The sequence below is a fragment of the Impatiens glandulifera genome, chromosome 1, assembly GCF_907164915.1.
Source record: "Impatiens glandulifera chromosome 1, dImpGla2.1, whole genome shotgun sequence".
In the NCBI taxonomy this organism is placed as follows: domain Eukaryota; kingdom Viridiplantae; phylum Streptophyta; class Magnoliopsida; order Ericales; family Balsaminaceae; genus Impatiens; species Impatiens glandulifera.
Window position 1 is genome coordinate 154182831 of NC_061862.1, and position 14237 is coordinate 154197067.

The 14237-nt window shown below is 36.1% G+C and overlaps 1 protein-coding gene across 1 annotated transcript; it reads left to right on the forward strand.

Moving 5' to 3' along the window:
- Window positions 1-10859: 10859 nt before the first annotated feature.
- Window positions 10860-12392, forward strand: LOC124916536. The gene is made up of 3 exons (XM_047457270.1): window positions 10860-11089; window positions 11344-11418; window positions 12035-12392. The coding sequence occupies exons 1-3, from the start codon at window positions 10934-10936 to the stop codon at window positions 12194-12196; spliced, it is 393 nt and encodes a 130-aa protein (XP_047313226.1). The 5' UTR covers window positions 10860-10933; the 3' UTR covers window positions 12197-12392.
- The last annotated feature ends 1845 nt before the right edge of the window (window positions 12393-14237 follow it).

The window sequence follows — 14237 nt, forward strand, 5'->3', positions numbered from 1 at the left end:
ATATTTTAATTTATGACCGTAGTCTTCAGCATTTTTTAATATAAATTTTTGATTCCTATAATGAGTGTAACAAGATAAGATCAAACATCACCTAAACTTTTTAATTAACAATATGTAAATTATGATTGATGTTCCCTATCTAAAATAATGAAGACTGGTCCGATTCGATGTATAATGATTAGTTTAAGATATGATGTAACGTACAAAAATATGTCGGCAATGAATTATAAATAAAAATGAAATGTGATCCAGGGGATAGAAATTGAGAAATGGTTTGTAGCGAAGATTTATTCGCGTTAGTGTGTTTGCCACCCACATTCATTCATAATTTAGGTATTCACATACAAGCTTTGTTGTACTTACATCAGGTGTAAAGGGTATTCTCATGTAGGGGTTGTGTGTTTCACATGTAAGTCAACCTAGAATCCATTGAAGCGAATATTTATTCGCTTCAGATTAGTTTCTCATAATTTGCAAGTTTCACTGAACACGGATATATGTTCGCTTCTTTTCTTGTATAATTAGATGATTGCATGTGTTTAAAAATAGAAAAATGTTGTGCAATTGGAAACTGTATTAAAATATACTATTTCTTACTTTTTGCGATGTGACAACAATACTGCACACTGTTCCGATTTGACATGTCATGACATGCATAATACTTTTACTGAATCCATAGATATGAAATGATTTCTTTATAGGGTTTTATACAAAAACACACCTCTTTTTCAATGATGACATCTAATTTCTGCACGATGTGACAAAACAAAGGATTAATGTTAATATTAAAAGAATAAGATTAACAAATATTAAAAATAATTAAACTTAAATTAAAAATAATAAAAGCTTAATAATTAAACTTTAATTAAAACTTAATAAAAAGAATTAATGTTAATATTAAAAGAATAAGATTAAAAAATATTACAAAAAAATTTAAATACTTACTATACATATAAAACCAGTTCAACCAAACACCCTTATAATTTTACTATTGGGATAAATATACTTTTATAATTATATTGAAATAATTATAACAGTGTACTACTGTCTACCAAACACATCCTACGTATTATATTGAATATAATTTTATAATTATTCATCAAAATGTGTTTATTCATGTTGAAATAATTTATTATCTAATATAATGTGAATGACAATATTGAATAATGTATTATTTTTAATATTATTAAGTGTTATTACATTTTCGTGAATGAAATTACTTTTTCATGATGTGACAAAGTGACTACACACTGTTCGGATTTGATATTTCATCACGGGAAATTTACTTTTTCTGAATCAATAGATCTAAATAATTTATGAAGAAAACAGATTTTCTTTTTGCTATAAATGTAGGGATTACATGAACAATCTTCGTCGGCAGCATGAAATATCTATTGAGCGTTTTTGTTGAGAGTGTGTGTTTTTTTCATATAGTTTGTTGGGATGTATCATTTGGGAGATTCTCTGTGATGGAAAACTTGTACAATCAAGATCAAGTGGTGGAAAACATCTTCAGTGTACACGAATGCTTGGTAACTCAAGTAGAAACTACCGATCAAATGAAGATCATTCGTGTACACTGCTGTGGTTGCTTCCCTGGGATGTACCATTTGGGAGATTCCCTGGGATGGAAAACATCTCAAGAGATAACTCAACAGGTGTAGGACCCCAGTTATGCGTGAGAGATCCGCTGTGGTTGCTTCAATGGAGATGCCTTGAAGCTGGAGATGCAGATGAATATTGTTAAAATGTACAAATGTTTATGAAACGGGGAAATGTTTATGAAACTTGTAATGAAAATTTGTACGTCGAATGATAATATTTATTTGTTATTTATATTTTCATGCAAATGTCATTAAACATTAATAAAATAACGAAATTGTTAAAAATAATAAAGTATTATCATATCATTGCCATAATTTTAAATGTAAGTTTTGGTCCGATTCGATGTGTAATGATTATAAATAAAAATTATATGTGATTAACGGAAAGAAATTGGAAAATGGTTTGTAGCGAAGATTTATTCGCGGCGTGTAATTTCCTCCCACATTCGTTCATCATTTTGGTCTTCACATACAAGCGTTGGTGTACTTACATCAGGTGTAAAGGGTATTCTCATGTAGGGGTTGTGCGTTTCACATGTAAGTCAACCTAGAATTCATTCAAGCGAATATTTATTCGCTTCAAATTAGTGCTGCACACGAATATATGTTCGCTTCTTTTCAAATATAATTAGATGAAGTCATGTGCTTAAAAATTGAAAAAAAAACATAATTTGCAACTTCATTAAAATACAATATTTATTAATTTTTTTGATGTGACAACAATACGGCACACTGTTCCGATTTGATATGTCATTACAGGCTACATACAGTAATCCATAGATATGAAATGATTTCTTTATAGGGTTTTATACGAAAACAATCTTCTTTTCTTTTTTGAATGATGAAATATATTTTCAATACATTTCCGTTGAATGTGGTCGACCTGAAATATGAAGATCAAGCGAATATTATGTCGTTTCGTAACAATGTTTTGTTTCATATAGAAACTTACAGGCGAATGAATCTTCGTTTTCCAATTCATTACAGTATGACATGAAAGTGTCAACAATAATATGTAACTTCAAAGATTGGATGCGACATCATCTTCGTTTTTAAGGGTTTTACAGGCGAAGATCCAATCGATTGATCAATCGAAGGGGTTTACATGAACGGATCAGTCGTTTTACATTATACTTCGAATTGATCATGACATCCAAATTGCAATCAAAGAATGAATCAAAGCTAACGACAATGAGTCGATTTATATCACTACAGAATAAACGAAATACATAATGTAAAATATAACTTCAGACTATAATCAAACATAACTTCATAATATTGATGAATACACAAAAACATTCCATAATCCGTTTACATAAGTACTGCACAGATTAACCAAAAATATAGCTGTTCAACAATACAAAGGAAGCTCTAGTCTGATTCATGAGATGATGACTCGTCTATCGGTCCTGTCAGCGACACGACCTCATGTTCGATGACGGGTGGAATGTATAGCTGAATGGCTTCGTTCACAGCATTGATCCATCGGTTGGGGATGAAAACCGTCAAAGAATTTTCAATTATTGATGCGTACTCTAAGTAAAGATGTTGAGGAGTAAACATGAAGTCCTCCGGAGGATTGTCTCCATTTGAAGGTAGGGGATTCCGTAGGCCAAATTGTCTGTATATGACACTTGTGCAGTAGGAGGTAGTTCCCTGAAGGCCCAACAAAATGATGAATGGAGAACCCCTCATCTCGTACATCATTTCAGCAAACAGATACCACGGAACAATGAACCTAATTGGGTGAATATCCGAAATAAAATTCGGAGGCACGAGTCCATTGACCCTTTGCACTTGTAGATTGGCAAAGGAAGTGTAGGGAATTGAAGGACGGGGCAACCAATGCAACTTGTCTAACAACCAGAGGTATAGAACCAAAGGTGATCCACGGCGAGAATAGTTGTTTTCCTCGGGAACAAATTCGTTAAGACCAAGTAATGTCTCAGCAAGTACCAGGCTAGCCAGGTTTGGGGCGTTTCCCATCAGTGCAGGAACTACCCGCAGGAGCCTTTCCGAAGGCCGGCGTCCTGCAGCCGGACATAAAAAAAATGAGCCAGAACCACAAGCATGATCAGTTTGCTTTGTGTGTGGTTGATGGTCCTCTCAGCTCCCTGGACACGCCAAATGTACTCGTCTATGTTTGTCATATTCAGAAATCCATGTTGGAGGGTAAACAAGAGAGCATCAAACATTGTACATCCATAGAAGCTGTCGCAAATGTGGACGGCCATATGAGGATCTTGATGGACAGGCAAGATCATGAGTGCATTTGTACCACACCTAAGGATTGAAGCAAAGTCCTCTAGCGTCGGGCATATGTGCATTTCCCCAATAACAAAAGAACGAGAGTCCGTATCCCATCTGCTTTGCATGTGGGCCATCAGTCCGTCGTTAACGTTTATTCGTATTAGAGGAAGAATCTCATCTACATGATAGACACTAAAAGGGACAGGGTCATCGTTGATCAGACTTAAGTATCGCTCCAGTTGTTGCTGCGATAAAACCAGCATGTCTGGGTCCATCTCTACATCCATCTTATGAGTTTTACGCTTAATGAATGAAGGGAAGACAACGGTAGATAGAGATTCGGGAAGGAGTGAGAGTGTAATGTGAGAGTGAGAGTGAGAGTGAGGGTATGAGAGTGATGATCTTGATACAGCAGTAGTTGAAGTTAATAAATGAGTTTTCATTCTTGAATTGACATCAATACATACCACAGGTAGGTGCATTACATGTTGCGAGGATATCTTCGTTTATGAATTGGCAAACATATAGCGAAGAAGATATCTTCGTCTCGGATATTAAAAATATGGATTGCCCCAAAATTTAACATAAGAAGATATCATCGTTTCGGATATTACAAATATGGATTGAGCCAAAAAATGAAAATAAGAAGATATCTTCGTTTACGAATTTCTAAATTTTCAGTGAAGAAGATATCTTCGGCTCGGATATTAAAAATATGGATTGAACCAACAAATAACATAAGAAGATATCTTCGTTTAGGATTTTGAAAATGTTTAGTTGCGAGGATATCTTCGTTCATGAATTTAAAAACATATAGTGAAGAAGATATCTTCGTCTCGTAGTTTCGAAATATCGACTGTACCCCAAAATAAATTAAGAAGATATATTCGTCTAGGAATTTGAAAACATATATTGAAGAAGATATCTTCGTCTCGTAGTTTCGAAATATCGATTGTACCCCAAAATAAATTAAGAAGATATATTCGTTTAGGAATTTCTAAATATATAGTGAAGAAGATATCTTCGTTTAGTAATTTGCGAACATATATTGAAGAAGATATCTTCGTCTCTGATTATCAAATTAAGGATTGCACCGAAAAGGAACATAAGAAGATTTTCCAGGGGATAGAAATTTGAAAATGAATAGTTAAGAAGAGGGCCACAAGAAGACATAACAACATAATTCTGTTTCAAGAGGTGGTCATCATGTCAATATTACGGTTGCAAGTTTATCAGTTTGATCATGTTAAGAATATATCTTCGTTTAAGAATATTCAAAGATACAGTTAAGAAAATAACATCGTCTAGGATTTCACAAATATGGGTACAAGAATACATATCAAACATCAATACATTATAAGCAATTCATTATAACTCCATACATTAAGATCTGAACTGCCTTCCATACATTAAGATCTGAATTGCATTATAAGTTATAAATCAATATCAAACATCCATACATTAAAAATAGGTCAATTGACCTGTGTGAACATAAGATTTACTGTACAAGTATAATTCCGTATAACACATACAAAACCCTAATATCTTGATCTAATTGCAGTCTTTAACTTGAACCTATTGACATTGTGGTCAGACATAAGAATTCTGTATAAATATTTTATCCTCAATGTACTCAAAGCTTCGTCGGCCTTCAAAAGAACAAGAGAAAGTATAAGAACATTTAAAATTGATAAATGTCATAGAATAACATATAAAAAACACTCACATTTTTTTCGTTGATGTCACATGACCAACCCTTCATCTTTCCTCTATATGTTTCCATATGTCTCATTAAATATACACCGCAGTCGGTCTTGTTTGTTTGGTCTTGCCAAGGCAGCTTTGGGGCCGTTATCCTGTACATCTTAACCTTTTCTGCAAATCTTTGTATGCCTTGCCTTTCCAAGAAAGTCGAAAAACTATCGATTTGATTCCTCAACTGGACATACTTCTCCAAAATTTTCATTCTATGCGGACGACCGGAGTTGTCTAGGACATTTATTTGGGAGTCTTTAATATTCACACATACAAGAAAGAAATGTCCAGAAGTGACGACAGGTAGGAATATCTGCAAAAAGAACATAACATTTGTTATTTTATGGCAGTCTCGTTACTTGGAATTGAGGGATATGTACATACCAGGTCAGCGAAGATGATGTCTTCTTTTGTGACATGGTAGTTTCTCATGTCTTCTTCAAGGGATTGACAAAATAAGGTCCTATCATACTGCAGATTAACCTGCAAAATAAGGGGGGAGACTCAAAGTCATGAACATTGAAGGATACATAGAACAAAACAAGAGAAGCACTTACATGTGAAATTGTTGAAAAACATATTATTCGTGGCTCATGCCTTGGCAACCTACGGCATTTGAAGTGCACAATTATGGACCAAGCGTCCACAACTTCGCTCGCAATTTCACGACCCATTTTCACCGTTTGAAAGAGCTTACGGGTGATATTACCCGGTGCACCTACGTACAGAACGTCCCTGCAAAATACATTCATTTACAAGACCATAACTAACTAATTTCATATTTGAAATTCCGAAAAGCATGAGAGGTAACTTACATTTCAGGCAGGTCTTCATCGAACACAAAATCGGCTAATCTCTGTTCCTTGATGGTTATGTTGTGGTCCAACATATCTGCAACTTGTTGCATGTAGGGGGATCGAAGGTGCACAGGAATTTTCGTGATCTTCCTCTTAGGATATTCTCTAATGTTGATGCATCCCCCCCCATCACCTTCATCTTCATCTTCAGAAGATTCAACGGCATCAGAAGCCTCAACCTTTTCCTTGCCTTTAACCTGATCATTTGGTGCAACAGATTTGGGTTCCGCAACATGTTCATTCCCTTCACCCTGAGCATTTGGTTCAACATGCTGCGCTTTGGGTTCCTCAACCGGTTCCTTCCCTTCACCCTGATCATCGTCTTCAAGAGTGGGTGTCTGCACTGGGGGTACCTCATCCCGTTCCTTGACTTCGCCATCATGATCAGTTGGTTCAACACGGGGTGAGGCATCTTTGTTGGGAAGAACTGCATCCTCAGGTTCGTCCGGTTGAAAAGGGGGTGACTTTCTTTGAATGGGCTGAAATGCAGCCCGTACATCTTCCAGTTCAACAAGGAGTGATTCTTCGTCAATGTCATGACCTACATCCTCAACATCTTTCGGTTGAACAGGGAGTGACTGATCTTCATTGTGCAGAACTGCATCATCGAGATCATTCGGTTCCACGTGATCCGAACAATTTTCTTGATGGGGCATAACTGCATCCTCAGGTTCGTCCGGTTGAAAAGGGGGTGACTTGGCTTGAATGGGCTGAAATGCAGCCTGTACAACTTCCTGTTCAACAAGGAGTGATTCATCGTCAATGTCATGACCTACATCCTCAACATCTTTCGTTTCAAGAGGGAGTGACTGATCTTCATTGTGCAGAACTGCATCATCGAGATCATTCGGTTCCACCTGATCTGAACGATTTTCTTGATGGGGCATAACTGCATCCTCTAAATCATTCTGTTCAACCCGTGTTGTTTGATTGTCTGCATGGTCCTCCAATGCAGTCTCACATGTGTAATCAACCCGGGGACTAATGACTTTCAAGCCCGCACACGGTAAAGTGTCCACAAGTGCCTCCCTTGTAGGATCTTCCACACCTACATGAACCGGACCATCGATCACCACCTTCAAGTGTTTCATGAACCCTTCAGACTCTCTGAGGTTCAGGAAACCGGCCTCAAAAAAGGGCTTCGGATCGATGTTGCGTTTCTCCAACTCCCCTGATAGGTAATTCAGCTGTTGGGCTGTATCTTTAAAAGTTTGCAGGATTTTGGATGTCAACAACTGTACATTATGAAAAACATACTTCATTAATCTTGAAAACAGGATAATAAAGAACAATGGGAGTCAATTTATTGTTTCCACATACCTCATTATCGTCTTCTTTTACTTCAACCGAGTCAACTGGATTCTCGGGTTGTCTAACTGCTAGGCGCGCCCTTGCCCTGCCAAGCCCAAAACCACCGGCACGACCTTCTAAGTTGGTAAACTCCAACACGCTGACGTCATCCCAACAGGAGATGATTGGAAATTTTCTTTCGTAGGGGATACGTTCACCTTCCACAAAAACACCATCTAGGTAGCAAATCTGGAGTAAAGGAGTGGGAGACATGTTAGAAAATATTACATATCTATAAATCATATATAAGAGAGGCAACAATACTTACCGATAAAAGGGTTATAGGTCCATCGAAATATGGATTTTTATTTTTACTTGCTTTTTCTTTCCAACTTCTTACACTGTCAATCAATCGTTGAAGTGTAAAGTGGCACCAGTTCAGTTCCTTTATGTTATCAACCTCCATTAAGGATTTGAGAATTTTGAACCTGAAATGAAAAAAATACATTTGTCAGTATTCAAAAATACAATTAGATATATAAGAGGTTTGAATACATGTTTACCTGGCTCGTGAATTTTGAACAGGACATAAAAAACTAGAGACAACAAAGACAACGAAGTCTATTTTGAAATCGTTGTCTGCACTTGTGTTACTTAATATCTTGGGGATCATAGAAAGTGTTTCGGGAGCTTTGGAGTCTTCCCCGGTCCATCTGGTCTTCCAATCCCTCAAGAAATTAAAATAAGCAGGGTCCTTAGTCTTGTCCAACCCAACGGACTCGACTACGTTCATTGAGCCTCTAGGGAGGTTCATCACGAGCTGTACGAGATCTTCATCGATACGGATCTCATCACCGTTGGCCAATACCAGAGAACTCTTATCCGGGTCAAAAGATTGGATTACATGTTTGGAAAAATGAGCAAGGCACTTGGAGACGCCCATTGTAAGAAGAGAACCAAACCCGATTTCCTTAACGGCTTCCCTCTGTTCTACGCTCAATTGAGGAATGAGTTGAGCGAGGCCATGAGGTGATGATCTGGTTAGAAATGTCACTGGACGTTTCTTGCGGGTTTTGGTTTTTTGGGGAGAGGGGGGAAACTCTTCATCGAATGGGGTAGTAGACGGAGAAATATTAGTGGTTTCTGGGGGTGGTTCTGGTAACTCTTCATCGACTGTTGGATTGGAGGTAGGAATAACATTTGGTTTTTTTTTAGGGGGAAAAGGTGGTGGTAAAATATCATCAGTACCTGCAGCAACATCAGTAGCTTCGACAGCAACTGTGGAAACTGATTCAGCAGTCGATGAAGACTTAGTATTCGTCTTCGGATTTCTCTTCCTCTTCCTTTCATATGTAAAGTTATTAAACCTCGAAGTCATTATTTTGGGTGGGATAGCATAAATCAGTATTCAACGAAATAAATTGAATAAACATGTGTAAAATTAGTATAAACACAATAAGATCAACATACCTCTCTGGTTTAGTGCTGGGATTGACGTTGGATGCCGGAGTGGGTGCAGTTTCGTTTTCGTTTATGCTCCTACAAACTTGCAAGACGACCTCTCGGGAGTCGATGGGATGATCCACTTCCATGTTCTTGCCTTGGTTACCCGACATGTTCAGAAGATATCCTTGTAGTATAAACGAAATATCTAGGGTTCGACGTTCAGTGTTTGGATTATCGCCGGGAGATAGAGAGAGAAGAATATGAACAGTTGCTTATGAAAATGAAATTGAGGGAGAGTCGGCTTGTAGCGGGAAATTGAAATTATATCAACTAGTCATGGAAGCGAATAAATATTCGTTCGATATCGTAACTTCTTAAAAAAATAATAAAAATAAATGCAAAGTAAAAACTATTCATCGAAGCGAAGATTTATTCGCTGAATGTAAATGCACGAACAAGTGAATTTACATTACAGGCAAGTTGGCTTCTCATTGGAGGGGAGGTGGTTTTACATGAACGTGAGGATAAAATTATTTGAAAATAAGAAATCTTCGCTTTCAATCATCTACTCGAAAAACAAAATTCAAGCGAATATTTGGTCGTTTACTGATTGTCAATTTAATTTAATTACATTAACATTTATTAATAAACGGAAAAAAATAAAAAATTAAAAATAGCCTGGTAATTGAGGCGAAGATTTGTTCGGTTGCTGCATGTCATCTTCAATTAATTGAATTAATATTTAACACATGGAAATATAAATTCCATGTCAGTTTGGTCTTTACATAGACGGGTAAATGTGTTTACATGGTAGGCAAGCGGTCTTCTCACGGGTGGGTATGGGGGTTTTACATGATGTTTTTATTAGAATTAATTCAAGCAAATATATCTTCGCTCATGAATGTCTCCGGCAAAAAAAAATTAAATACAAAAAAAAAAAAAAATCCGGTAATTGAGGCGAAGATTTGTTCGGTTGCTGCATGTCATCCTCAATTAATTGAATTCATATTTAATAAACGGAAATATAAAATCCATGTCATTTTGGTGTTCACATAAACGGGTAAGTGTCTTTACATGGTAGTCAAGCGGTCTTTACATGTGTGGGTAGGGGGGATTTACATGGGGTTTTTATTAAAATTAATTGAAGCAAATATATCTTCGCTCCAGCGAGTCTCGAGGCAAAAAAAAATTAAATACAAAAAGTAAATAAAAAATCCAAGTAAATAAAAGATTGAATTACTTGAAGCGAATATTATATCGCTGCCTGTGTTATTTAATAAATTAAATTAATATTTAATAAACGTAAATATAATATGACTGTCAATTCGGTCTTTACATGGACGTGTAAGTGTATTTTCATGAACGGCAGACGGTCTTCTCATGGGTGGGTATGCGGGGTTTACATGAGGGTCATGGCAACGTGCGTGTAGATCAGAGCGAAGATATCTTATCTGGGTATTATCTGAATATTATATTATTTCCTGGCGTTAACGGGCGCTTCCGTTAACGGCGTCTTGTGTGAACCCGGGCCTAAACCCGGATTCCGGATTCTCCCTCCCTCCGTCTCCTGCCCAGATTGATTTATTATTAAATTAATAATGCTGCAATCTGATTGGTGCGCCACAGGGGAACACGGCAATCGGTAGCAGAAGATCTGAACTGCCAAAGTCTTATCCTGAACGGATACTCCAAGGCCTGAGATCGGTGGTAGCTAGTTGCTCACGGCGAACCATGGCCGGAATCGAGGGACCTTCCGGCGACGACGAACAATATGTATATAGGATCAGCACTGTGGACGAATGGGAAGAGCTTCAGAAATCTGGCTTTATCTTCGGCGGCGAACTTGACAAATCCACCGGTTGTTTCCATCTCAGTAAGCTCGATCAGGTTATCTACTTTCATGTTCAATCTTATGTTTTGATTGAGGTTAAGCAGTCGTATTCTGATCTGTCGATTTTAGGGTTATCATTTACTCGAATGGTTTCCAATTGATGCACCTAATCTTTGAGTATTATAATTCATTATTTGAACGATCTTGTTATAAATTGAACTTATGGAATCAACACTTGATCACATAAGTTCATCAAGATTGTTATTTGTAAGGAGCTTGTCTAAATGAACTTTGTTACTACAACCTGCAGGTTCAATCTACATTACAAAACTTCTTCTTAAATACAAAGATTGAGCTATATCTGCTTCAAGTTGATGCCAAAGAGGTAAAATCCCTCATATTTTTCCTCTGAACAGAGTATGTTAAACTTAGAAGATGATACTAAAATGCTGTTAAGTCCTTGATATTAACATAACTCATTGACTAATTCTGTGGTTAACTTTCGGGTTATGTGAAAATGATGCAAATAAGCTTGATGAACATTTCATTTAGCTGCACTATAAACATTGATAATAGACAATGGAAGATTCATAAATGTCTTATGGGGATTAGTAGTGTACCTTTTGTCATGCTTTTACCATATGTGTGTTGCAGTTAGGGGATGTGGTTAACTTTGGGGTTATGTGAAAATGATGCAAATAAGATTGATGAACATTTCATTTAGTTGCACTATGAAGATTGATAATAGACAATGGAAGATTCATAAATGTCTTTTGGGGATTAGTAGTGTTTCTTTTTCCATGCTTTTACCATATGTGTGTTGGAGTTAGGGGATGTGGTTTAACTTTGGGGTTATGTGAAAATGATGCAAATAAGCCTGATATGAACATTTCATTTAGCTTCACTATGAAGATTGATAATAGACAATGGAAGATTCATAAATGTATTTTGGGGATTAGTAGTGTTCCTTTTACCATGCTTTTACCATATGTGTGTTGCAGTTAGGGGATGGATTGGTGTATGAAAGAGTAGACGAATCGAATGTGTTTCCCCACTTTTATGGACCATCTAGAAGCTTCGCCCCTCTTCCCTTTACTGCAGTTAAGAAAGCAGAGAAAATAACTCTATCCGATGGAAAATTCAGTTGTAGCTTGTTTGATTGAGCTGCAATAAGTATGTATGCAACTGATTTTCGCGAAACTTGTTCATGCATGTCTTTTGATGGTTTTACGTTTTTGTGTTTATCCATGGATATTATTGTTGGGTTAGACAAAAGCTAGCTGTTTGTTTTAATTGGGTATGAAGTTATGAACTATGAACTAGAAGAATGAAATTGGAGTATTGTTGATTCTGCAGTAATGGACTGATCATTCCAGTTTAACCCGTTAATCCAACAACGGGCTTTACCGGTTTATTGGCTATTTTTTTTTTTATTTTCTAGAATTCTTTTTTGCATTTCATGCAAGAACTTTGCTAGTTCTTGTCATGTTTTTGCCCATTTAGATTCGGGTGTTTGTCATGTGAACTTCTAATCTTCCTAGATCGTGTTGCTATTAATGAAATTTGATCTTTTTTTGAAAAATAATTCTTCAGATAAACTAGATTGGATGTTTGGTTGGCTCATCAGTTTAACCTGATCAAACAAACAAGGGACCACTAGGTCTGAAATCAAAAGAGGAATATGAGATATTAGCAGCTTTTAGAAATAGGAAGGAGAATATTCATTTCAGAAATAAAAAATATGAATAATCATTAAATGATCCATGTTATTAGGACACTACACAATAGTCTAAATGAGCTGGCAAGTGGCAAGGGCCAAACTCTTACATTAATAAATTTAGCTACTAATAAATTTAAGTGACCGAAATAATATTTTCTTGAGCAGCCCTGAATCTTCTCTTAAAGCTATCGAATTAACCCTTATATAGGACTAAACCCTAAGCCGACTTTTCATTGCTTTGGCCAACTAAGAGGAAAAGCTCTCAAGGAAGAAAGAATATAGAAAAGAAGACAAGCTTATTGAAAGAGGAAGATTCAGTGAGCAAAACTAAGGAAAAAACAGGAACGTACAAGTTGTTTCCCTGGATGTGGCTTGTCCGTGCTTTCCGAGGCGCGGTTTGTAACTTTCATTTTCCGGCTGATATTATCATGTAAATATATAATAATATGTAAATATATAATAATATATTCGTTGGTTTCACCTAGAGCCGGCCCTGAGAATTTGGGGCCCTATGCAAATTTAAATTTCGGGGCCCCTAAAATAATAAAAATATAAAATTAATTAATAAAATAAAATATAAATAATTAATATATTATAATACGAGACTAAAAAGGAGATATTAATATTAAAGGAGAAAAAAGAAGAAAAAATAATATTAATAATATAATATTATTAAATATAAAATAATGGGGGCCCTATAAAAGTGGGGGGTCCTATGCCGGCCCTGGGGTCCTATGCCGGCCCTGGGGTCCTATGCCGGCCCTGGGGTCACTGATCTGTCTAGAACACAGGAGACCAAATGTGGAATATAATTTCAAAATAAATTGTAAAAGACTGAACATTTTCAAAATAAATGGTAAAAGACTGAACATTTATCAAAATAGTTTTACTTGGAATCAGAATTGATAACAAGAGGGAACCTGTGCATAATAATGAACATCGGAAGGTGGACACAATGCCATTGAATGTTACAAACTACACCGATAGAGAAAATAAGATACGAAAACTTATGAAATCTCTTCGGCACAAAACCATAACCCTATTACCACAACCTATAGCAACTCTATTGTTGGTCACATTTTGGAAATCTAGAGATGAATAAATGAAGTTCTTTATGACAAGTAATATAAGGTTTTACATTATTGCTAAGAATTTCTTAAATTGAAATGAGGATTATCCTAGTTAAAGAGCCTCTTAATAATAAACTCTTATTTAAAATACTAATAATAATAATTGAAGCAAAAAAAAGTTAAAACAAATAGATAGTGGGAAGAAGAGGAATAGAAGAAAATTTGGAAAGATGGTAATGAAGTGATCAGGTTAGGTTAGCATATCATGCATGCACTTAATTGGTCAATGATGGGTTATATTGAAAATGAGAGATGCACAAATCATATATAATTAGTTTTATACAGACAGATACATACATTATTGACATAGATGGTTTTGTCTTGTTCCTCAATTTTTTTTATAACATTGTGATC